General features: G+C 42.4%; 2 protein-coding genes across 2 annotated transcripts; both read right to left on the reverse strand.

Moving 5' to 3' along the window:
* Positions 1-822: 822 nt before the first annotated feature.
* spcs2 (signal peptidase complex subunit 2) lies at positions 823-5,164 on the reverse strand. Its single transcript, XM_060898110.1, has 5 exons — positions 5,076-5,164; positions 1,855-1,938; positions 1,602-1,766; positions 1,247-1,377; positions 823-1,141 (listed from the first exon to the last, which is right to left on the reverse strand). Exons 1-5 carry the CDS (start codon positions 5,112-5,114, stop codon positions 955-957), a joined length of 606 nt encoding a protein of 201 aa, XP_060754093.1. The 5' UTR covers positions 5,115-5,164; the 3' UTR covers positions 823-954.
* Positions 5,165-11,581: 6,417 nt separating this feature from the next.
* On the reverse strand, positions 11,582-23,615 carry rnf169 (ring finger protein 169). Its single transcript, XM_060944100.1, is given in 7 exon segments — positions 11,582-13,990; positions 14,163-14,262; positions 14,366-14,475; positions 15,638-15,727; positions 19,382-19,455; positions 23,178-23,574; positions 23,577-23,615. Coding segments are annotated over 7 exon segments (1,998 nt in total). The 3' UTR covers positions 11,582-12,802.
* Between the last annotated feature and the right edge of the window lie 2,894 nt (positions 23,616-26,509).

Here is a 26,509-nt window from a genome sequence, read left to right on the forward strand (position 1 = left end):
TGCTTCACACCTGTAACAAGGTCTGGGGGGAAATGTAACAAATCAATCATTATTTAATCTGATGCTTACCGGTCTCTCTACCACAACAATAAGATCTGTAGAGACTACACATATACTTTGTATGAATAGAATTTGAATAGTTTATTAACATTTTCTTTTAAAGCAATAAAAAGGAAGCGATTTCATAATTATTCTAACTCCAGCTGTCTGAGTAAACAACCAATTAAATGAAGGAGGGAAAAAAAGATACAAGAAATTGATGCCAATCACTTTAATGATATTTTTGTTTAAGCAAATTTAAGAAAAAAAAAAGGTAAGAGAGAAAACACTCCAGTCTTCCCACTGTAATGAAATTCTGGGACATCAGTGCTTGAAAAAAACAAAATGGTGTTTATGAAAGATTCTCAATATTTCTTTAATCACTCACATGTTCCCCATCATGAGGAATCAGTGAAAAAAAATTAACTTTACCTTTCCTCAGAATATTAAACTGAGACATTTATTCTAACTGAACCTTTAAGTACAAATATTGTGACACCAAGTGAAAACAAACAGTTATACCATGACAATCCTGATACAAATTTCTTAACTGCAGGGGTGATAGCGTTCCGGCGCCGCGCCGGATTTCCGGCGTACCACGGCGCCGGAAAAAAAAAAAATCTAGTTCGCCCATTATCCTGTGTCATTCTGAGATGCGCAGACAGACAGTAAAGGGAATTCGGAATTCCCTTTACTGTCTATCTGCGCATCTCAGAATGACACAGGATAATGGGCGAACTAGATTTTTTTTTTTCCGGCACCGCGGTACGCCGGAAATCCGGCGCAGCGCCGGAACGCTATCACCCCTGTAACTGAAGGCTAACATTTGACAGACATTTCATTCCCAGTGAAATAGTCCCACCCCCACCCCCCAAGAGCTGGGGCTATGCTGGTACACTGAGTTTCTGTTCAACTTTATTTAGTTTTCTTCTCCATCGCCAATGTGTCATGTAGCTTTGACACACATTTTTCATACTGGTCCATCACCAATGTTCCATTTCCATCAAAGAAGGTACTGACGGATTTCGTGAACTCAGTCGCCCGAGACTGCTTGGTTTTTCCATCTGTAAAGGACGCTTTCAGTGTGTACTTATCATCAAACCTACAAAATATAGTTCCATCATTTAGTACATACTTCCAAGCAAACATCTAAAATCTGGGAAAGGGTAGGAGTTAGGGTTTTGTTTTGTTTTTTAAACACACACACCTTTTAAGACTTGATGAAAGCTGCCAGATGTGATCGGGGTCCATGCCAGTTGGGTCTTTTTGGGAAGCCACAAGAAAGATGTTTTTCTCTTTGTAGGAGGTATACAAGGTTAGGATGCCCATCATTATGAAATATGTTTGAGGTCGTTAAGGAAACAACCGTGAAAGTACTGAATTTAGATATTATTATAAGGATATGTTCAATTAAACAATCCAGGATTCAACTGCAATTTTAAAGTTTGGAGAACTTTTATGAAACAGACATGATACATTATAGTCACTAAGCTTCAAAAGCTGGATCAACAATTTAAAGGTAATGTATAGTGCGAATAAATATTTTGTTTAAGCAGTAAAGGATATGAAACAACACAGCATGCCAGGACTGGTTTGGACTCTGGAAACGGGTGCAGGTAGTCCCAAATTAAGGCTACAATGGCAAAAAGGCAGGAGACTGTACAAATGAAAAGACGTCCATCTACAAGGTTGAAGCTCTCAACATAACCATACTTCTCAATGAGTACCTAGCAATAGAAAAGAAATTACAGTAAGTGAAGCATAAATAAAAAATGACCCTAACAAAACATGACTAGAAAAATAAGTTTCATCTGCCTTCTTCGCTGCATCGTCAAGTGAGTTCTTCACAGCTGCACCATCCCATTTGTCAATCTTGACAGGTTTTTCATCAATCTTCCACTGAAAACAAGCACATATTCACAGAATTAAAATTTTCAGCAGATTTTTTTTTTTTAAGAATCAAGTTTACTGCCAATTACATTCTCACATCCAAGGAACTTGCTTTGGTGATTGGTAAAGCTAGAAGAAATTAGCCAAGACAAAAGTAGCTATATAGACCCCTTTCACTGACGTCACCCGAAACCGGAAGTAAACAGATCCTGCGCCATTTTGGAAGACCAACAAACTCGTGATTAGGGGGAAATAACAGCAGCGGTATGTGAACCCACGAGAATAAAGTGGAGTGGCAAACGACTTAAGCAAACAAATCTGAGCTGTTTTATTTATGATTTATTGGCCCAACAGTAGACTTGAAAGAAACCTGTGTGAGACTTGGCAAAAAACTGTGGATATAATGGATAAGTCTGTGCATGATCTGCGGACACTTTTGAGGTAAGCAAACGCAAGAAATTCAGATTTAAAACATGCTAAATTGGCCCCAAGTTGATAACTGTATGAGGAGCAAGCCTCCCAGACTTCTACAATTTAATAATAATAATAATTTAGGATGGTTTGGGGCTTGCTCGCTGCTGCCAGGTTGGTTGTTGAGTAGCCTGACTGTTTTTTTTTTCTTGCGTGTGGTATCATTGTTGATGCGAGGTTGTTTTTTGAACATGCCAATGTGGACACGATTTCCCCTGATGACTTATGACTTCAGACGCGATGCGTGTGTGGAGTCCGCGTGATATGTGCGTAAGATAGGCTTCTCATGTGTTTGGAGATCCGCGCTCCGAGACAAGCGCAAGCCCCCCCCCCAAGGGAAAAAAAGGGACCCCCCGAAAATATCGGCATAGTTCGAACACTGAGTGTAGGCACTTGGTGTAAACAACAAATAGTTTACAATGTCTGGGTAGCAAACAGATGGCAGAATTGGTGTCAGGTCCTCCTTATGTTTCCATTCTCCCTTGCCCCGAGTCTTATCATATGGGTCAAACCCATCAATCACAGCCAGTTTCTCCACATACCGTGCCCTTTCTGCAGCTGGTAATGTACTCACATAACCCGAATTATCATCCATGGTGTCACTTTACTCTCGCTCGTACTTTGTTTTATATTGTGAGTGCATGTACTTGGTCTTCCAATATGGCGCCTAACAAAATCTCGCGGCGTGGTGACGTCATGTGAAAGGGGTCTATACATAGAATTAAAAATCTCATCTCATCTCATTATCTCTAGCCGCTTTATCCTTCTACAGGGTCGCAGGCAAGCTGGAGCCTATCCCAGCTGACTACGGGCGAAAGGCGGGGTACACCCTGGACAAGTCGCCAGGTCATCACAGGGCTGACACATAGACACAGACAACCATTCACACTCACACCTACGGTCAATTTAGAGTCACCAGTTAACCTAACCTGCATGTCTTTGGACTGTGGGGGAAACCGGAGCACCCGGAGGAAACCCACGCGGACACGGGGAGAACATGCAAACTCCGCACAGAAAGGCCCTCGCCGGCCCCGGGGCTCGAACCCAGGACCTTCTTGCTGTGAGGCGACAGCGCTAACCACTACACCACCGTGCCGCCCAGAATTAAAAATAAATAAATAAATAAATAAATAGAAGAATCTGAAATATACAAATTGAAAAGTGGACAAATTTAAGAGGTACGTGCATGAGTGTATTTTCACCTACATTTTAAAATTCATTATATACAAAAGGGGGCAGCACGGTGGTGTAGTGGTTAGCGCTGTCGCCTCACAGCAAGAAGGTCCTGGGTTCGAGCCCCGGGGCCGGCGAGGGCCTTTCTGTGTGGAGTTTGCATGTTCTCCCCGTGTCCGCGTGGGTTTCCTCCGGGTGCTCCGGTTTCCCCCACAGTCCAAAGACATGCAGGTTAGGCTAATTGGTGACTCTAAATTGACCGTAGGTGTGAATGTGAGTGTGAATGGTTGTCTGTGTCTATGTGTCAGCCCTGTGATGACCTGGCGACTTGTCCAGGGTGTACCCCGCCTTTCGCCCGTAGTCAGCTGGGATAGGCTCCAGCTTGCCTGCGACCCTGTAGAAGGATAAAGCGGCTAGAGATAATGAGAGATGAGATGAGATATACAAAAGGCGGGACGGCATGGTAGTGTAGTGGTTAGCGCTGTTGCCTCACAGCAAGATGGTCCGGGTTTGAGCCCCGTGGCCGGCGAGGGCCTTTCTATGTGGAGTTTGCATGTTCTCCCCGTGTCCGCGTGGGTTTCCTCCGGGTGCTCCAGTTTCCCCCACAGCCCAAAGACATGCAGGTTAGGTTAACCGGTGACTCTAAATTGACCGTGGGTGTGAATGTGAATGGTTGTCTGTGTCTATGTGTCAGCCCTGTGATGACCTGGCGACTTGTCCAGGGTGTACCCCGCCTTTCGCCCGTAGTCAGCTGGGACAGGCTCCAGCTTGCCTGCGACCCTGTAGAACAGGATAAAGCGGCTAGAGATAATGAGATGAGATATACAAAAGGCAACAGGATTCCCAATTTTTAATTCTTATATACTAGATCTTCAATAATTGAGAAACAATCCTTTACATGCCAGATGCAGTGTCATGCATCATCATGCATCCATGAGTTATGACACACATATGGCAAATGGTTGATATAAAAATGCATTTATTTTTAAGTGTAGGATAAACAAACTCTAGCCCGAGATATTAACTGAGTGAGAGATCTTGGCGTTGTATTTTCTAGCAATAAGGAACGCAGGGCTCAACACTTCAACCGCAGTGTCGTTAGAGAGAGAGAGAGAAGTGGTCCTTGTGCATTTGGCGCACTTTATGGCATGTGCTGTTGGATAAGATTAAACATTAGTTCCAAACTTTAAACGTAACTCAAATGTGTATCGAGGCACCAGGCATGTCTACACATTTTATAGGTCAGATTTACTAATATGTACCAAGATCAAAATAATTTCTTTTTCAAGAACGGATGTTGTGTTTTTTTCCTTTCAGGTTTCCGTTTTGAGCTGCTAGTTGTTAGCATCCTCATTGCTAGTGTACATCAGCCTGTTCTCACAAACAAAATCCGTAATAAAGGTTGTATAGAAAAGAAAACTATGTCTAGGATTCAGTAAATGTTTAACAGCGAGTGTAAACAGTTTCCACATAAACTAAGACATGTAATACCCAAGTCTTACTTTTTGTAGCAGACTGTTCTTTCCATTCTTTGCAGCCATCTTCTCTTCCTGGTCATCCGTGTGACCTGGCTCACTCTGATTGGCTGAGCTCAAACGCCACGCACGCAGCCGAAACCACAGCTCCGAGGGCTCGAGCGGCTTCATTTCCGGCTGCTGCATCTTCATGGTGCTGCTCAGATTCAAATTCTTGTGGAAGTTTTTGCATAAGGTTTTGCTCAGACTTCTGAGAAGAAAACCGGGGATATTTCCGCTTTGGCGATGAAAATATCATTAAAACATCTAATGGTTTCATCTTTGTAATAAAAAAAGGGGGTGATATTTCTGATTTTCATGTATTTTGATCATGCATTGCATAAAAAGTGGGATTTTCCTCAGAGTGCACTGTAGGCCAATTCTGCAACTGCTTTAGGTTTACATCAATTAAAGACTGTGAAAAATTCCTGGTATGGGTACTTAGTTTAGATTTATAGGCTAGCTGAAATAGATGTTTTAGACCCATGAAAGTAAAAATCTCATCTCATCTCATTATCTCTAGCCGCTTTATCCTGTTCTACAGGGTCGCAGGCAAGCTGGAGCCTATCCCAGCTGACTACGGGCGAAAGGCGGGGTACACCCTGGACAAGTCGCCAGGTCATCACAGGGCTGACACATAGACACAGACAACCATTCGCACTCACATTCACACCTACGCTCAATTTAGAGTCACCAGTTAACCTAACCTGCATGTCTTTGGACTGTGGGGGAAACCAGAGCACCCGGAGGAAACCCACGCGGACAACATGCAAACTCCGCACAGAAAGGCCCTTGTCGGCTGCTGGGCTTGAACCCAGAACCTTCTTGCTGTGAAGCAACAGTGCTAACCACTACACCACCGTGCCACCCTCAATTTCAAGGTATGGTAACATATTATTATCCATCCATCCATTATCTATAGCTGCTTATCCTGTCCTACAGGGTCGCAGGCAAGCTGGAGCCTACCCCAGCTGACTATGGGCGAGAGGTGGGGCACACCCTGGACAAGTCTCCAGGTCATCATAGGGCTGACACATAGAGACAAACAACCATTCACACTCACATTCACACCTACGGTCAATTTAGAGCCACCAGTTAACCTAACCTGCATGTCTTTGGACTGTGGGGGGAAACCGGAGCACCCGGAGGAAATCCATGCGGACACTGGGAGAACATGCAAACTCCACACAGAAAGGTCCTCATCAGCTGCTGGGCTCGAACCCAGGACCTTCTTGCTGTGAGGCGACAGCACTAACCACTACACCACCGTGCCACCCCTAGGATAACATTAATTAAAGACAATGTGAAAAATGTCTGGTATGGGTACATAGTTTAGATTTATAGACTCTTAAATTGTAGGATAGCTGAAATAGATGTTTTAGACCCATCCATCCATTATCTGTAGCCGCTTATCCTGTCCTACAGGGCCACAGGCAAGCTGAGGCCGATCCCAGCTGACTATGGGCAAGAGGCGGGGTACACCCTGGACAAGTCTCCAGATCATTGCAGGGCTGGCACAGAGAGACAAACAACCATTCACACTCACATTCACACCTACGGTCAATTTAGAGCCACCAATTTAACCTAACCTGCATGTCTTTGGACTGTGGGGGAAACCGGAGCACCTGAAGGAAACCGACGCAGACACGGGGAGAACATGCAAACTCCACACAGAAAGGTCCTCGTCAGCTGCTGGGCTCGAACCCAGGACCTTCTTGCTGTGAGGTGACAGCGCTAACCACTACACCACCGTGCCACCCCTAGGATAACATTAATTAAAGACAATGTGAAAAATCTCTGGTATGGGTACATAGTTTAGATTTATAGACTCTTAAATTGTAGGCTTGCTGAAATACATGTCTTAGACCCATGAAAGTAAATATATTAAATTAATTACCATGTATGCCACTAGTAATGAACAATGTATTTAAAAATATACAAAACACACAACACAATTTAAATAAACAGTTTACTTCAATCCAAGCAATTTCAAGGTATGGTAACACATTATTATTATTATTATTATTATTATTATTATTATTGAGGATAAAAATGACGGGCAGCACGGTGGTGTAGTGGTTAGTGCTGTCGCCTTGCAGCAAGAAGGTCCGGGTTTGAGCCCCGTGGCCGGCGAGGGCCTTTCTGTGCGGAGTTTGCATGTTCTTCCCGTGTCCGCGTGGGTTTCCTCTGGGTGCTCCGGTTTCCCCCACAGTCCAAAGACATGTAGGTTAGGTTAACTGGTGACTCCAAATTGACCGTAGGTGTGAATGTGAGTGTGAATGGTTGTCTGTGTCTATGTGTCAGCCCTGTGATGACCTGGCAACTTGTCCAGGGTGTACCCTGCCTTTCGCCCGTAGTCAGCTGGGATAGGCTCCAGCTTGCCTGCGACCCTGTAGAAGGATAAAGCAGCTAGAGATAATGAGATGAGATGAGATACAAATGATTCCCGATCTCCCATAGCCTAAATTGTAGCCATAGCTGAATTGAAGACTGAGCCTAAATGAGTAGCCTTAATCAAAATGTGTACTCTGCTACACATCACAGCAAATTATGCAAATTACTCACCTGTCCAGGAGTGGTTGAAACGAACTGTCAAAGTTGGATGAATGACTTTAGTTTAGGCAAAGATTTTAGCACTCCACTAAAAAGTTGTTCCTCAGCTCCACCAATCAAAGTACTGGAAAGGCTATCACCAGAGGTGTTCTAGAATATCACTGCTGTCGGCCTGAGCCCGTCTTAAAGTGATCTACAAAACAATACGCGAGGTGTCTGATGAAATCTGGTAGATGTTTCAGTCTTTTTTTTTCAGGTCTGTCGGTCATGGTTAAAAATGGGGACATTTCCGGGGACAGGCCACCAAAATGAGGACTGTCCCCAGAAAACCGGGACGTCTGGTCACCCTAGTTTTGTACGCATGTAGTTTTAAACTATATAAGCTCAAAAGCCATTTTATTAGGTCCAACTATATCTATACCCATTTGCCATTTTACACTGGACAGACACACACATACATACATGCATACATTATCTGTAGCCGCTTATCCTGTCCTACAGGGTCGCAGGCAAGCTGGAGCCTATCCCAGCTGACTATGGGCGAGAGGCAGGGTACACCCTGGACAAGTCACCAGGTTATCACAGGGCTGACAGAGACAAACAACCATTCACACCTATGGTCAATTTAGAGTCACCAGTCAGCCTAACCTGCATGTCTTTGGATTGTGGGGGAAACCGGAGCACCTGGAGGAAACCCACGCGGACACGGGGAGAACATGCAAACTCCACACAGAAAGGCACTCACCGGCTGCTGGGCTTGAACCCAGGACCTTCTTGCTGTGAGGCGACAGTGCTAACCACTACACCACTGTACCCCCCCCCCCCCCCTAAATAAATAAATATAAAATGCCAGACTTAATATATATATGTCATATGTTTGTGTACAACGTATATTGCCCATAAAACAAACTGTTTTGGTCGGTTCAAGCATAGGAACATCTCGTTGTCTTCAAGAAGATACAGAAGAAATGTCTTATTAACAGCGAATACAGAAGATTAATACAGAAGTTTAACACAGAAGAAATGTCTCATTAACAATTGCGATACATATGGTGCTTAAGGCTCAAAGACGCACCATGACTACATTTATTAAGAAAACCCTTGAGCTCTACTTCCACTGTAATATTGGTGACCAAAACCCTGGGCTCCTCACAGTTGTTGTGCAACATGTGCAGTCAACCTCAGAGCTTGACTCAGAGATAGTCATAAAAAGTCAATGCCATTTGCAGAACTTGCACTCCCAGTGATATCGTGAGAACAGAAAGGACACATGACGGACTGTTACGTCTGTCTGACCAATGTATCTGGCTTCTGTACTAAAGATAAGAAATCTACTGAATACAACCATCTGCCTTCAGCTGTGAGACCAGTGCCACCTGAGAGACATGGAGCTGAGATGAGGCAGAAAGGTGCCACAACCCATGAACCAGATGTTGAACCCTTTATGCCTAGTTATCCTCATCTGATAACACAGCCAGAATCGAATGATTTGGTCAGGGACTTAGATTTGTACAAAAGCTAAAGCAGAACTACTTGGTTCAAGATTGCAAGGGCAGAGTTTGCTGTCACCAGATACAAAAATTTCTAACTTTCGGGACCTCTCAAGAAAATTTGACAAACTTTACACAGGTTGACAACTTGTTTCTGCAATGACATTGATTGTTCATAGCTTTGGGTTGTGTGCATGCCCCCCAAATGGCATTTTTATCCCCCGCTGGCAGAAAGGCCCGAAGAGGGATTATGCCATGGCGATGTCTGTCCATCCATCCCGGGAAGGGTACTCACCTTCTGAAATCAACTCCTGTCACAATTTTTGGAGGAATTTAACAAAACGTGACAGGATTCTTTGTTATATGTCGGTAATATGCATATTGCAATTTCGTTCTATTCAGTCACATTTTACCAGAGTTATGGCATAGTTGCCAGCAGGGGATATTGTGCTCTCAGAGCACTCTTGTTTAAAATACAACTCCAAATCAGAAAAAGCTGGGACGGTATCTTGAAATTAAACCTGAAAACAATGATTTGTAAATAATCTGTGCGTGGTGGCACTTGATGCACCGACACCAGCCTCTGTCCACTCCTTGTGAAGCTCTCCCAAGTCCTTGAATTGACTTTTCTTGACAGTCCTCTCAAGGCTGTGGTCATCCCTGTTGCTTGTGCACCTTTTCCAGCCAGTCTTTTCAGCAATGACCTTCTGTGGCTTACCCTCCTTGTGGCTTGATCCTTCTGGACAACTGTCAAGTCAGCAGTCTTCCCCATGATTGTGGTTTTGTGTACTGAACTACACTGAGAGATTCACGGTATTTATACTGTTTTACTTAAACTCGAAATGAAATATTCTCATATTTTGAGTTTTTTTTGTGCTGTAAGCCATAATCAAACTTAAAACAAAAAAATGCTTGAAACATTTGAGTTTACGTGCAATGAGTCTAAAAAATAGAAAATTTTCACTTTCTTAAATAAATGATGGAAAATATTGAACTTTTTCATGATATTCTAATTGTTTGAGCTGCACTAGTGTGTGTGTGTATATATAATATATATTTCTTTTTTCGTCTGCTCCCATTAGGGATCGCCACAATGGATCATCATGATCCACATATTTGATTTGGCATAGGTTTTACATCAGAAGCCCTTCCTGACGCAACCCTCCCCAATTTATCTGGATTTGGGACTGGCGCTAAGTATGCACTGGCTTGTTTAACCCCAGTGGCTGGGTATTTTTACCTAATCTGCCTTTGAACTGTGGGGGAAACCGGAGCACCCGGAGAAAACCCACACAGACACAGGGAGAACATGCAAACTGCATACAAAAAGGCCCGTCAGCCATGAGGTTCAAACCTTCTTGCTGTGAGGTGACGGTGCTAACCATTGCACCAGCGTGCCACCCCATGTGTGTAACCAATTAATTAATACATACATACACACACACACGTGCACCAGTGTTGTTAAACACGCCATCACTTAAATTATAGACAGGCTAGTATACTGGTGATCATTTGAAAGCTGGACAGTTCAGGTGCTTACCAATCTCCAATTTGTGTTCCTGTCTAACAGGAATGGAACCCAATGGTCATCTGCTGTTACAACCTATATGCCCCAATGTTCGATTTCTTGTATGTTATGACATGCATTTCTGCTCATCACGGGTGTAAAAACTGGGTATTTGAGTTACTGTACCCTTCCAGTCAGCTCAAACCAGCCTGGTCATTTTCATCTGATCTTGCTCATCAACAAGACATGTTGATTGAACTGTCCCTCACTAGGTGTTATTTCCCCCTGGACCAATTTGTATAAACTTTAGAGACTGCTTATGTGAAAATCATAGGAAATAAGCAGTTTCTGAAATACTCAAACCAGCCCTTATGGCACCAACAGCCATGCTACAAAGTCTCCATTCTGATATTTGATGGAAACATTAACTGAGGCTCTTGACGTTCTGATTAGGTAATTACATGAATGAGCAGGTGTACAGGTGTTCCTATTAAATTATTTTATACAAAACATTTATATACTATTACAATTTTCAGTATTCTATTTTCATCTCACTGTCACAGTTGGACTTCTCTTAACCAGATTTCATATTATCCTGAACAGATAAGCTACTATAGCCAGCTAACATCCCACATTGAACTGTCCTTGTGGCCAATATCCCCATAGCCACCAGTCATTAAAATAATACAGTTTTGAACTAAAATATAAAACATTTTAAACAAATATTCACTCATCTTCAATAACCTGGAGGAAACCCACATAGACAAGCAAGAAAAGTGTTTTATTACATATTTATAATTAATTTGCTCCAATATGCATGATTTATTTTAATAACATTGTTCCCTTCCTTGTGGAAACAATGAAATGTCAATTTGTGAAAATAAGCATTATAAAATTTAACAAACTAATTAAATCGTACTGCTAATTAACAACATTATAATGCAGACTAATAGAGTTAAGCTGAACTAATAAGCACATGATCTTGTGATTTAAAAAGGTCAAATGATTGGAATATTGTTAAAAAAAATAAGAATACTTGCATTTGGTCCCATCATTCACACATTTTTTCCAAAACAAACAAACAATTCTCCAAACGCAGGTCAAATATGCATGTCTAATGCTTCCAATACTTTTAAAAGTCAAAGAGATCAGAAAGCTAATCCATTACTCTTTGTGCATACATCCACATTAATATACAGTCAAAACAAGCTTTAATAAAATTATTTAGAGCCAATACAGTACTGACCAGAAAATGCAGAACGTGTATCAGAAAATAAACATAATGGAGAAATGTAAATAAAAATTTGGCATATGAATAAAACCTCACAGCGATTTTTTTTGTTTTTTTTAAGATGACCAAGTCTACAGTGATTAAATACAATATGTGTATGCTTATTCAAGCATATAGTGCAATATATATATTTAAGGTCAAGCTGGCCAAAAACTTTCGACACCATAAAAATATATCATGTCAGATTCTAACAGTGGAAGAAGAAGACATGAAAAACCTCATGGACATAGGGGGAAACTCTGAATATAAATTAATTTAAAAATAAAACAGAAAAGAATATTTCCAAGCAAGATAAGACAAGAACCTCTGTTAAGAATAAATGTAGCAAGTTGGATAACGTAAAGCTTTTCTAGTGCTATCCATAATCAATCTAATTTGAGACAGGCACTGTAGGACACTCTTGGGCAAAAACTCAGGCTTTTGACTCTTCAATCTGAGCACTTAAAAATGAGGCTAATTGCCCATTAAAGTAAGGAATTATAACTAACACTCAGCATTTCCTTTTTAAACATGAACTAATATATTTATAACAATAATGCACTTCATCATTATATTTAGTATTTATGTTTAATGCCCCAAAAAGAACAGTCCTATAGGAATTTTCTGGTTGTTGATTAGGCTGTGCCAAATTAAAGACAAAAACAGTAAGGGCAAACAATTCTGCAAGCTTTTCATCGAAGAAAAGAGCTGTTATTTGGTACAATTCTCTGAGATATATAGTATGGAAAAAAAAAAACCCACAACCCAAGCATAAACATAGTTGTCCCAGTCACTAAGACCATTCCAAAAGCCATCAGCATTGTGTCGCACAGATGAGGTCAGACTGGTTTGCTTTTGTCCCCTGTCAATAACTTGATTTAAGCCTTTATTTCAATTAAAAGTGTTTTATCTTCCTAGAAATCCTTCCTGACCTGCGTGGATTATGAGCTGCTCTACTATCTACACAAATCCAGGACCGTAGAGGATACTTATCAGAACTCATCCTATGCCTTTCTACTTTCTGGTCTTCTTGGTCAAACTGTCTTTGTAGCTTTACTGCCAGTTCTCGGTCCATTTGTTCTTGATGGATCCGTTCAAGGTACAGATCATTTTGTCTACACTGTGGGTCACAGTTATCATGGCTTTCAATCTTGGATATTTTTATCCTCTTAGTCTCTTCTAAATGTTTGGTCTTCTGGCTCCTCTTTTTGCCCCTTCTTGAGGTAGGTCTGTTAAGTACACAACTTCTGACAGTGGGCTCATTCCTTAAGTCCTGAAGGTCCTCCACACCCTGATTATGACTTACTCCCGTATGTTTGTCCACCGTGGGTGATTTCAAGTTTTCAACTTGTCCTGAAGGTGAACAATGTGGTTCACAAGCACCACATTGCTTGTGAGCATCAGAATTACCAAGTACCATCAACGTAGGCTGTGCATTTTTAGAATGTGACCCATCATCTCTATTACACTGATCAAAAATCAACTGCCGCTTATTATAAAGCAAAGACTTTTCCCTCTGCTTTCTAGACAAGTTTAAGTTTGCAGTACAAGTGCAATGTTGACCCTGCAAGCCTTTCTCCATGGGACCACAGTTACAGGATTTGTTCTCTTGGTCTTCTTCAGAGCTCTGAGTGATGCTGTAATCATGTGCCACTGGACTGGTGATGGTCTCTTTGGACAAGAACTTGACACGCTGCCGATCTAGTTCAACCTGCTTCCACTTCTGTAGGATGCTAGGACTGGCTTCATAGCTGGTGCTTTTCTGCAGGCTGTGGGTCAGGTTCCTGGGCGTGGACTTTACTATGGTGGGTTCCATTAACCGGCCATCTGGGAGTCTCTTTGGTGGCGTACATGGTGAGCAAACTATGGGCTTAAAGTGGTTCAGCTCTTCCGAGATGCTATCATTGCTCTCTGGGCTGACGGATCGCTCGCGTTTAGTGTGAGGCACTAAAGAGGAAGGAGGAGAGGCCAAGATGGAACGCCAGTGTTGCTTCTTGTCAAGGGGAAGAACTGGTGCTGAGAAGGAACGACTGTTCTCAGAGGATAGGAGTATTCCAGCATTGAAACTATGACAGATACTAGCCTACAGGAATGGGACATACAAAAAATTATTATTCTAACAGAAAAACTGAACAAATGATTTAACAACAGATGGTGATGGAACACAATTCAACCCATGCACATCATAAACTCTGATATACAGTATATTTAGCATGACCGTCTGAACTGAAATCATTTTACAGGTGTTGTCATACTTTTTCTGGGAAAGAAAGGTGCGATTGAGCTCTGACTTTTCTTCGTCCTTCCTCAGAGTCAGTACAGCTTTGGCTCCGTTGTACATTGATGTTGTACAGACTGCATGAAAACAACAAAATGATGGACATGAAAAATAATTTACAAACCCTATACAATAAATTGCAGTATAAAGCAAAACTTTTGTTAGGAATTGTGTTGTTACCTTCTACATAAGGCTGGAGAAAACCTTGATCTGCGCACAAATGCTGATGCATGCCTGGTTCTCATTCTCCTAGGTTCTTCATTCTCAGAGTCTGACAGCACTCCTAAAGACTGAAAAATACAACTATGTATGAACATTTGTGTTTTAACTAGTACTTGACTGATCAAATCAACTGAAAATTTTTACTGCTGTGTTTTGCTGAGTCTAAAAAAAAAAACAAAACCCTAAAATACTGAATACTAAAAGTATTGGTTTCTACTAATTCTGTTTTGTCCAGTATCTAAGATTGTTTCATTCATTTATCTCTAGCGACTGCTTTATCCTGGTCTGGGCCTTGACAGATCAGAAGCCTATAAAGGGAACATTGGAAGTAAGACAGACATATAACTTGGATAGGATACAAATCTTGGGGGGGGGGGGGCACAGACACACAAAACACAAGCCCTTTTTACACAGATATTCTGCAATATTGCCATAAAGATGCCTCATTATTCCGGCTTTGGTTGTTTATACGGAACCAAATAAAATCTCAAAAACTAACAAAGATGTAAGGCTGAAATTTTGCACACTGTTTATTGGGACTAATGACAATCTTTGAAAGTATGAAGCAAATCTGAAATGGTCAGGTAGGAACATTTCCTGAAAGCTGGTGATTTGAGGCAGATTTACCCAGGTCACTAGTTCGTTCAGCAGTTGCCAAATCCATAGCGTCTTCCCAAACGTAGCTAGATAACAGGAAGCTGTGTGGCATGCTAACCGATCAGAGACAGAGCTCTTCCTCTGTTGGTGTTAGACTTGCATCGCACCCACGAGCTGCCGGCTTAGTCTTAAAGGGTGGGCAAAAAAGCAAACTCTTAAAAGGTACATTTCACAGTATAAGGGGAAAAAAAGCAGCAAAATACAGTAATGTTAACTATCGAAATTTGTGCAATGATGACACTATATAGTTTCAAATGTCAACTTTACCAGGAATGGTAAATTACTGGTAACCAGAGAAACCTTGCAACAGAGGGTCTATGTTTTGCATGTGGATGTTTTACACAGAACACAAGGCGGAATAAAGGCACAAGGCTCCTGCCTTGAACAGGCTGTGTAAAAAGGGCTAAAGAGACACACAACCCTGGGAAAATTTAGAGTAGCCAATCCACCTAATGGACACGGAAAATAAGAATCTGTGCACAGACAGTAACTAAAGTTCAAGCTCTGAGGCACCAACACTCCTTGCTGAACCATTTATTAAAACATACAAAACAAACACAAAAACAAACATACAGTATCCTGAGAATGTTGCAGTCCGCATTCCCCTTTCTTACGGCAGGGTAATTTTTTCATTCTGTCTTCAGTTTCTTCATCCATCATCATCTGGAAACACAATGTTCAAATCATTGCTGTGTGTCTAAAGTAGATTATCATACTCACATTATGTAATCTATAACACAACAAATATCACAAGATGTTCAGGTATCAATTTAAAGGTGCCAGAGAATGCATTTATCCAGAATTTTAAATTGTTCTCTGATGTGTGCTTTTACACACGTATTTACAATCCTGTGACTTGGCCCTAGAATGAAACAAGCTATATTCCCTTTTGTGGTGGGCTCATTAATATGCTGTTGAGCTCTGCTACGATTGGCTGGTTTGCAGCGGGTGTGGCCGCGGCGCACTCTGGGAAACACAGTCCGGAAACGCTACCCAGAAGTGCCGCTAAGAAGCAATGCCCAGCCTCAACATTACAGTATATGACAACACAGGCTATTTCTTTGAATGGCATACAGGCAGGATAAAATGATCCTCCTTGTACATAAGCTAGTTTGTCATACTGTCAAGTTAACTAGGATAATTACTTGGAGCATCCTAGTAATTAAAGTTACCCAAACTAGGTATTTGCTTTTGATCTTGACAACAAAGTAAATTAAACTTGTTAGCTAACTATGGAACTTTAAATTTAAGATGATCTGGCTTTAATTGTCAAAAAGTGGATTAAAATAAATAAATTAATTTCACACAGCATGGCTAGCTACAGTGGTGCTTGAAAGTTTGTGAGCCCTTTTGTCATTTTTTTCCTTTTTCACAATACCTGCAGAACTGTTGCCATTTCAGCTGTGCAGGTCCATGGTTGGTTGGTTGGTAAGGAGGTAGGTAGGTAGATACTTTATTGATCCTAAAGGAAAGTGGATGAAGCTCCTGGCTAGGCAGCCACTGGTGCCAGAAGCGTAAGTAATATTGCCTGCGCTAAAATGAGGGCTGGTATATGGGCAATTCCATGTAAATGTCAACCTCACCATGCAAAAATAAAGCAGCATGTAATGCATCAAAACCACTCCCAGAGATATCACCTAGGCCTGTATTTTACAGGATGTGAATAAGTTGAACCAATTTGTAACCAACCTAATATGTCACTGTCAGTCTCTTTCTTATAATGTAAAACCCAAGCTAAAATCAACTTTGATCATGTACAATTCTGTATTATTGCCACAAGCCACAGAAATGTATGCTAAAATCCACAAAACAGCAAAACAATAGCCATCCTAAATATTATTTAAGAACTTTGATAGTTTTAGCTGATATTTAGAGAGTTTTTCAAAGGGTTATGGTGGTTAAATTGCTGATTTTCTAAACATATGCCATGTCCATTTCAGACGCGTCACATCCATAACGGAGTTTCGTCGCATCCATAACGCTGACTTTTCCTTCCAAAACTCTGCATGAAATACAAAATACTTTAAACAAAGATTTTTTAATATTTCACCTTGGACCCCTCTATCAAATGGATATCTCCATTTCGACATTAGGTTTACAATTTCACAGAGTTTGATAAAAATGTACAGTCACCCAAGAAAAGTGATACTTTTTCTGTCACATCCATAACGCATCTTTTATTGGCATTTTCTGGCATGCCCTAGATGTACTATGGGAATTGTTCTTGTTCTATCACTTCTCCAGTATGGTACAGCCTTAAAATATGCAACACCTGTTTAAATACTGGGAGACGATAAAACATGCACTGGGTCATTTGTTGCCATTTTGAGTTCAAGTGTCACGTCCATAACGCTGGAATTGCTCATATGCAAGTTTTGGGCCATGAATATTGGTGAGTCTGGACAATAATGAAACACTACAAGATTTTGAAACTGGCCTGGTTTAACACCCTCTTTCTGAACATGCCTGAACTGCATTTGAAAGCGGAGACAACAGTGTTTGAGGTTTACAGCATATCAGTTCCATGTACTGAAAGTTTCTTTTTCAACCATGCCAAGGTAAATACTGGGCACACAATCATTCATCCAGTTCAATTCACTTCATGATATTGGTATATATATAAAAAACAAAAACAAAACAAACAAACAAACAAACAAAAAAAAGCCATGCAACATTTTCCTAATCTTTAACAACATATTCCTTTTGTTTAAAACAAACAAAAGGAATACGTTAATATTCCACTGGCAGCACAGTGGTGTAGTGGTTAGCACGGTCGCCTCACAGCAAGAAGGTTTGCTGGTTCAAACCCAGCGGCCAGCGAGGGCCTTACTGTGTGGAGTTTGCATGTTCTCCCCATGTCTGCGTGGGTTTCCTCCAGGTGGTCCAGTTTCCCCCACAGTCGCAAAGACATGCAGTTAGGTTAACATGGGGCAGCCTTGGGCTGAAGTGCCCTTGAGCAAGGTACTTAACCCCTGACTGCTCCCCGGGCGCTCTAGTGTGGCTGCCCACTGCTCTGGGTGTGCGCGCGCGCGTTCACTGCTTCAGATGGGTTAAATGCAGAGGATGAATTTCACTGTGCTTGAAGTGTGCATGTGACAAATAAAGGTTTCTTCTTAAAAAAATAAATAAATTTTAGATAACAATATTTACCCACATTTGTAAAAGTTGGCATAAAATATAATAGCCTATTAACTAAAATATTCCCTTTATTAAAACTGAAAAAAGTTAATAACAAATGTTTCTTAAGGAAAGACACATTTATGAACATTTGTACAACCCCATTTGCTTCTCTTTAGCTTTCTGTAAAATATAACATCCTACTGTATTAATAACAGCTAACTACAATAGCCAGATCTTTCCCATTTTAGATTGGTTTTGGATCGTTTTTTTCCCCCCACGGCATTAGAGCTGTGTTACTTCCGTCTATGGTATAGTTGCCATTCCCTTGTACGTTATTGTGCCCTTTGCTGTTTAAACAACGCAATTACAGCTAGGAAATACTAAGATTATGCAGCCTGATAATTCATCTAGTCTTCTTCTGCTGCTTATCCGGGGCTGGGTCGCGGAGGCAGCAGTCTGAGCATGGAAGCCCAAACTTCCCTTTCCCCAGTCACCTCGGCCAGCTCCTCGGGAAGAACACCAAGGCGTTCCCAGGCCAGCCGAGAGACACAGTCCCTCCAGCGTGTCCTGGGTCTTCCTTGGGGCCTCCTCCCGGGGGGACATGCCTGGAACACCTCCCCAGGGAGGCGTCCAGGAGGCATCCTAAAGAGATGCCCAAGCCACCTCAGCTGATTTCTCTCGATGTGGAGGAGCAGCGGCTCTACTCCAAGCTCCTCCCGAGTGACTGTGCTTCTCACCCTAAGGGAGCGCCCAGCCACCCTGCGAAGGAAACTCATTTTGGCCACTTGTATCCGCGATCTTGTTCTTTCGGTCATTGCCCAAAGCTCATGACCATAGGTGAGAGTCGGAACGTAGATCGACCGGTAAATCGAGAGCTTCGCCTTTTGGCTCAGCTCCTTCTTCACCACGATGGACCGGTAAAGCAACCGCATCACTGCGGAGGCCGCACCGATCCGCCTGTCGATCTCACGCTCTATCCTTTCCTCACTCGTGAACAAGATCCCAAGATACTTAAACTCTTCCACTTGAGGCAGAACTTCTCCACCAACCTGGAGAGGGCAGCCTGATAATTATCGTGATTAATTTTTTTTTAATTTCATTGATTGGAAAATGTGTGACAATTCCATTCTATGGCACCTTTAAATAAGGAGATCCTTCAGTTACACAACCATAATTCTTTTGACTATGTCAACTAACCTTATTCTTTTGTTTATCATACTCCTGTCGCATTTCTCCAGGCGTACAGATCTGTATAGGTGAACAGAAAACATCTGTGGAAGAAATGACAAAAAAAGAAAAAACATTGGAACAATCCTGTAACAAAGATCTTCATACCAAATCAATCACAGCAAACTAATCACCTATGCAAAAAAACATTAAGGAAAATTATTTTTTGGCAACAACCATCTCGTGTCAAATGTTTTGTTCCCGTAACGTAATGGATAACAAAGGGATTATAAATGTGTGCAACATCATATTTATAAGCCAGGGAAACAAGTTACGGTTAAAGGCAAGAGTTCCTTGGGAATCTTTTTTCCAAAGGAGCGCAATAAAAAAAAAAAAATTTAAAAATCCTTTGGGTTGTCAGTAATTTGCCACATATTTTTAATTGACAAAAAAGTAGTTCTAACAAGAATGTTTATTTTATACCATGATTTTTTTTTTACTCTCTTATTTCTACGAGAGCAAAAAATCATGGTATAAAATTATATAAACATGCATCTTAATTAGAATATGGTGAAAAAGTTATTTTTTGTAATTTAATTAAAAAAAGGTAAGCTTTCATATATTCAATATTCATTATATGTAAAGTGAAATATTTTAAGACTCTTTTGGTTTTATTTTGATTATTTTAGCTCACGAAAATTTGAGATACTGGATTTCTGATTATTAGAATATTTCCTAAGATCAATCAAAAAGGATTTATGATACAGAAATGTCCAACTTCTGAAGTATGTTCATTTATACACTCAATACTTGGTTGGGGCTCCTTTACCACAGATTACTGCATTAGTGCAGTGTGGCATGGAGACAATCAGCTTGTGGCACTGCTGAGGTGTTATTGAAGCCCAGGTTGCTTTGATAGCGGCCTTCAGCTTGTCTGTAGTTTTGGGTTGGGTGTTTCTCATCTTTGTCTTGACAATACCCCATAGATTCTCTATGAGATTCAGGTCAGGTGAGTTGGCTGGCCAGTCAAGCACAGTAATATAATGGTCAGCAAACCATTTGGTAGTAGTTTTGGCACTGTGGGCAGGTGCTAAGTCCTGCTGGAAAAGGAAAATCAGCATCTCCATAAAGCTTGTCAACAGATGGAAACATGACGTGCTCTAAAATCTCCTGGTAGACGGCTGCATTGACTTTGGACTTGATAAAACACAGTGGACCAACACCAGCAGATGACATGGCACCCCAAATCATCACAGACTGTGGAAACGTCACACTGGACTTCATACCTTGGATTCTCTGCCTCTCCACTCTTCCTCCAGACTCTAGGATCTTGATTTCCAAATGAAATGCAAAGTTTACTTTCATCTGAAAAGAGGACTTTGGACCACTGAGTAACAGTTCAGTTCTTTCTCTCCTTAGCCCAGGTAAGATGCTTCTGATGTTGTCTCTGGTTCAGGAGTGGCTTGATATTAGGAATACGACAGTTGTAGCCCTTTTCCTGAAGACGTCTGCATGCAGTGGCTCTTGATGCACTGACACCAACTTCAATCCGCTCTTTGTGAGGCTCTCCTAAGTTCCTGATTCAGCTTTTCTTGACAACCCTCTCAAGGCTGCGGTCATCCTTGCTGCTTGTGCACCTTTTCTAGTCTTCCCCATGATTGTGGTTGTGTGTACTAAACTAGACTGAGAGAAAACATGGTATTTATACTGTTCTACTCAAACTTAAAATAAAATATTCTCATTATGAGATTGTACTGTAGACCATTATTATTAAAATTAAAATAGAAAAATGCTTGAAACATTTGTTTACGTGTAAAAAGTCTAGAATGCATTAAAACATTCACTTTTTTTTAAACAACTGATGGAAAAATGAACTTTTTCACAATATTAATTGTTTGAGATGCACTAGTACATACCGTTCCTCCCCTAAATTTTCTCCAAAGCCACGCCCCCAAAACACATGCAAGCATGCTGACCAGTCTGAATATTATGCAAGAGGGAAAGCTTTCTAGATTCACAGGCAAGTAGAAAATGCATTCACTTTTTTTTTTTTTAATCCAGTTTACAAAATCACAGAGAACTGAGTTTCCCTACAGCTGTCTGCATAGCTGAATACACATTTAAGAAATGTAATGTAATGCCTTGGAAAAAACAAACAAACAAACAAACAAACAAAAGCATCAGTTTTAAGTATTTACTCTTCCAGTATGATTTGGAATATTTTGAACTTTTAAATGATTTGTAAAGTGGAAAATCAAAAGTATCTCATGAGGAAAAGGTGAATCAGTCTGGTTTCAGCAGTGAAATACTGTTGTTACTCTGCTTGGGTTTCTGCTGAAGTGACAAATTCTTGGGTTGTTGTGTTTAATGGTTGTGTGGAGCACGCGCACACTACCGAGTAGGAAAACCGACGAGCTGCTTAAAAGCAGCAGAATACGGCACACAGGACACCCAGCGCCGCCCACACACACAGGACACCCAGCGCCGCCCACACACACAGGACACCCAGCGCCGCCCACACACACAGGACACCCAGCGCCGCCCACACACACAGGACACCCAGCGCCGCCCACACACACAGGACACCCAGCGCCGCCCACACACACAGGACACCCAGCGCCGCCCACACACACAGGACACCCAGCGCCGCCCACACACACAGGACACCCAGCGCCGCCCACACACACAGGACACCCAGCGCCGCCCACACACACAGGACACCCAGCGCCGCCCACACACACTGGACACCCAGCGCCGCCCACACACACTGGACACCCAGCGCCGCCCACACACACTGGACACCCAGCGCCGCCCACACACACTGGACACCCAGCGCCGCCCACACACACAGGACACCCAGCGCCGCCCACACACACAGGACACCCAGCGCCGCCCACACACACAGGACACCCAGCGCCGCCCACACACACAGGACACCCAGCGCCGCCCACACACACAGGACACCCAGCGCCGCCCACACACACAGGACACCCAGCGCCGCCCACACACACAGGACACCCAGCGCCGCCCACACACACAGGACACCCAGCGCCGCCCACACACACAGGACACCCAGCGCCGCCCACACACACAGGACACCCAGCGCCGCCCACACACACAGGACACCCAGCGCCGCCCACACACACAGGACACCCAGCGCCGCCCACACACACAGGACACCCAGCGCAGTGCACTGTAACTGAGTCTGAACTAAAATGTGGTGAGAATATTTACAACGAGCACTCGAACCCAATCGTACGGGCTGTCAGTGCTAATTTCGCACCAGTGATAATACTGTGAGTGTTCTGAGTTTTGGAGTCAACTCCAATTGAAAAAAAAAAAAAATCAATACAGTCGATTCCAAGAGTACATTTTCTTGACTTCACAAATAAGTACACTGAAACAGAAGTGATCTATTACAAGATTTAAAAAAAAGTAATAATACATAATAATCAACAATAATAATAATGTATTATTAATAGTACGAGTGACGTAGGGTGTTTATTAACGAGAATTCCCCCCTCCCATTCATTCATAATAAACAAATACCATTTTAGAAATCAACGACTGAAACCGAAAGCTTCAGAATTGACTTTCCATTCTGGCTGGAGTCGAAGAGTCGATTCTTTTGACCCGATTCTTTTAAGAATCGACTCTCAGGCTTAAATTAAATCATCCCGTATCTTTTCGTACCTGCGGTTAAGTTACTTAAAACTGTACAGTTTTGTTGGGTAACTTCTTTTTTTCCCCACGAACAGCTAGCTAACTTTAAACATCCCTGTGTGTTTCGCATAAACTGAACTTTAAAACAGCTTGTTTACATCACCTTCTGAAGCCATGACTCGGTCCCTCTGCTCTAATCTCCGGCCGCATCTTTCCGGGTAACTTTGGCGGACCCTGTCCCAGAGCTCCGTGTTGACGAGGCTTTTCTCCCGGGACTGTTTATTTCGGGCCCAGCTGGACACACGCAACCGGCACGACGGGCAGCACAACCCGCTGCACTCCACCGTCCGCTTAAAGCAGTGGAGGCAAACCGAGTGTCTACACGGCATAGTCACGGGCTCGAGCAGAATCTCCAGGCAAACCGGACACCGAGCTTCCTCCAGAGTAAGACCGCGCACATGACGGTGATGAGAACCGGCTCCAGGCCTCGCTTTAGCCTGCTGTCCCAGTCCGCTGACAGACCCGGCGCACCCCGCCGCCGCCATTTTCAGCTGCTTTCTCACTTGCTTGGTTTGAAAACAAACCCCGCCCATTTTTGCATCAGGGGACTGTAAACGAATCACACTTCCACTTTTTTTTCTTCTTTTAAATATTGCGGTCTTCTGTTCGACTGTTAAAGCTCGAGTTATGTTTATTACAGAATACAGAAACTTTTCACTTTTTTTTTGTTTGTTTTCTGTCTGGAAACAAAATGTATATTTACAGTTTAATGTCTGGTTCTCAGTAGGTCCCAGGGGTCCATAAAGCACCACTAGGAGTCGGAGGTCAGTTTTTAAGACACCACAAATGAATTATAAATAAATAAAACTCTCATCTCATCTCATTATCTGTAGCCGCTTTATCCTGTTCTACAGGGTCGCAGGCAAGCTGGAGCCTATCCCAGCTGACTACGGGCGAAAGGCGGGGTACACCCTGGACAAGTCGCCAGGTCATCACAGGGCTGACACATAGACACAGACAACCATTCACACTCACATTCACACCTACGGTCAATTTAGAGTCACCAGTTAACCTAACCTGCATGTCTTTGGACTGTGGGGGAAACCGGAGCACCCGGAGGAAACCCACGTGGACACGGGGAGAACATGCAAACTCCGCACAGAAAGGCTCTCGCCGGCCCCGGGGCTCGAACCCGGACCTTCTTGCTGTGAGGCGACAGCGCTAACCACTACACCACCGTGCCGGCCTCATAAATAAAAATAACAGCAATAAATAGTTTAATATATTTAGCACTTTTCTCAAACTTAATGATAGGGTAGCAACTAAAAAACAAGCAAACAAAATAAACTCAAAACAGACACTAGATACCAACCCAACTAGACAGATTTAAAATATAGAGAAAAGGTAAGAGTTAAAGTGCATCTTATCTCATTATCTCTAGCCACTTTATCCTGTTCTACAGGGTCGCAGGCAAGCTGGAGCCTATCCCAGCTGACTACGGGCGAAAGGCGGGGTACACCCTGCACAAGTCGCCAGGTCATCACAGGGCTGACACATAGACACAGACAACCATTTACACTCACATTCACACCTACGGTCAATTTAGAGTCACCAGTTAACCTAACCTGCATGCCTTTGGACTGTGGGGGAAACCAGAGCACCCGGAGGAAACCCACACAGACACGGGGAGAACATGCAAACTCTGCACAGAAAGGCCCTCACCAGCCACGGGGCTCGAACCCGGACCTTCTTGCTGTGAGGCGACAGCGCTAACCACTACACCACCGTACCGCCCCAAGATCAATGTAATTCTCCTATTTTATATTAAACTTTGGTCAAATATCTGTAACATTCTGCATTCTCTGCAATTTTTTTTTTACCTTGTGCAATACCAGAAAAATTCAATTGAAATCAAGCCATTTGAGGCAAATTGGTCCGCCTCTGAAAAAACTTGGCATTTGGATCTGCGGGACGCCTCCCTCTGAATCCTACATCAGCGCTGGTTTGTTTATGAGAAAACAACCTGGTGGTTTTCTGCAAATTTCTTCAACGTTATCACGTAATTATTAAAATGGTTAACAGATGTATCGTAGGAGGGTGTAGCAACACCAATCTTGATGGGATTAGTACTCATCGTTTTCCAAAAGACCAGACAATGAGAGAGAAATGGGAGCGCTTGGTCTACACAGGCTGTGCACTGAAACCGTGCAAAGCTCGCGCAGCCTGCTGGTGCTTCCGCAGGTGACGTCACGAATCTGGCTCCAGACTCCCTTGGGATTTTTCCAGACGCATTTTGTTATTTTATTGTTTTCTGCTGTCGACAGATGGCCTTGTGCAAATTTACCCTTCTGGATGAGTGTGTAAAGGGACATACTTTTATATAAAAAAAACACGAAATTGGTCCAGAACATGCACTTTAAAGCAGATGCACAGAACCATGGCCTCACTTTCGTTTATAAATGCCTTGAGACCTCAAGAATGGCACAAGAATAGTTTTAAGCATTAACAATAAATCTAATAGTAATTTTTACGATTAAAGTGATTCATATAGGTAGCAGTCTGAGTGAATGACCTTGACATCTGTGACGTCACAGCAGGAAGTCTATCGGTCTCATCGCCATTTCCGCTAGACTAAAACACAGAGCTAACTGCAACTCCGATCCTCCATTTTGAGCTAATTTATCGCCATGCCACGTAGATGTGTTGCTGGCGAGTGCAGCAACACGACAGAAGGTGGATTTACGTTGCATTCATGGCCCAAGAATGTTCAAACTGCCAAGATTTGGACACGTTTTGCGAGAAGTTCATGGGCACATTGGGCAGCTATGAAGTGGTCTCTCCTCTGCACATTTTACTGAAGACTCGTATGAGACCTCTGATCTGTTGAGGAGCGTTAGCTATAAGCCCATATTGAAAGAGAGTGCAGTATCAACAGTTAAAGGAAAAGAAAACTACAAGAAAAGGAAAGTATTTATTTATTTATTTATTTATTTATTTTTCAAAAAGCAAAGTTCAGTTGCACCAGTTTTTCCAGAGTGAGCCGAGGGTTGTTGGTAAAACCTGGGTTGGAACGGGACGGGACATATCGCTTGGGCAGTGACCTTCCCGCGGTTGTTGCTAAAACCAGTGACGTCCCGTTCCATCCCGGGTGTTAGTAATTGCCTGAGCCCAACAGTAATGGCGGAGTACTCTGTATGGACAAAATAGAGAATGAGTGGAGCCAGTCGTCTTATTTCTAAACTGGATATTGCTGCCATCTCACCCTTACATGGAAGAAGTGAATGAACAGAGAACTGAATTAACAACTGAAAGTCAGATTGCTTCAAAACAATCTGCCACAAGATTGGCCTTCAAGAAGCGAGAACACAGACGGGTGAGCTCCGACTCATATTTAGATTAAAAAAAACAAAAACACGTTTACCTGCATTTAGATTAATACATGTAACTTGTATTGTGTTTAAGTTACCATTATAAGATTATTTAATTTGCTTCAGA

Source organism: Neoarius graeffei, chromosome 17 (assembly GCF_027579695.1).
Source record: "Neoarius graeffei isolate fNeoGra1 chromosome 17, fNeoGra1.pri, whole genome shotgun sequence".
NCBI classification, from domain to species: Eukaryota; Metazoa; Chordata; class Actinopteri; order Siluriformes; family Ariidae; genus Neoarius; species Neoarius graeffei.

What these genes read in the sequence shown, in the direction of transcription:
- spcs2 (XM_060898110.1), bottom strand. Translation starts at nt 5,114, where the DNA reads ATGGCTGCAAAGAATGGAAAGAACAGTCTGCTACAAAAA. An exon ending in AGAACAGTCTGCTACAAAAA is followed by an intron (nt 1,939 to 5,075) that starts GTAAGACTTGGG and finishes GCTTGTTTTCAG; the next exon opens with TGGAAGATTGATGAAAAACC. An exon ending in CATGCTGTGTTGTTTCATAT is followed by an intron (nt 1,378 to 1,601) that starts CCTTTACTGCTT and finishes CCTCAAACATAT; the next exon opens with TTCATAATGATGGGCATCCT.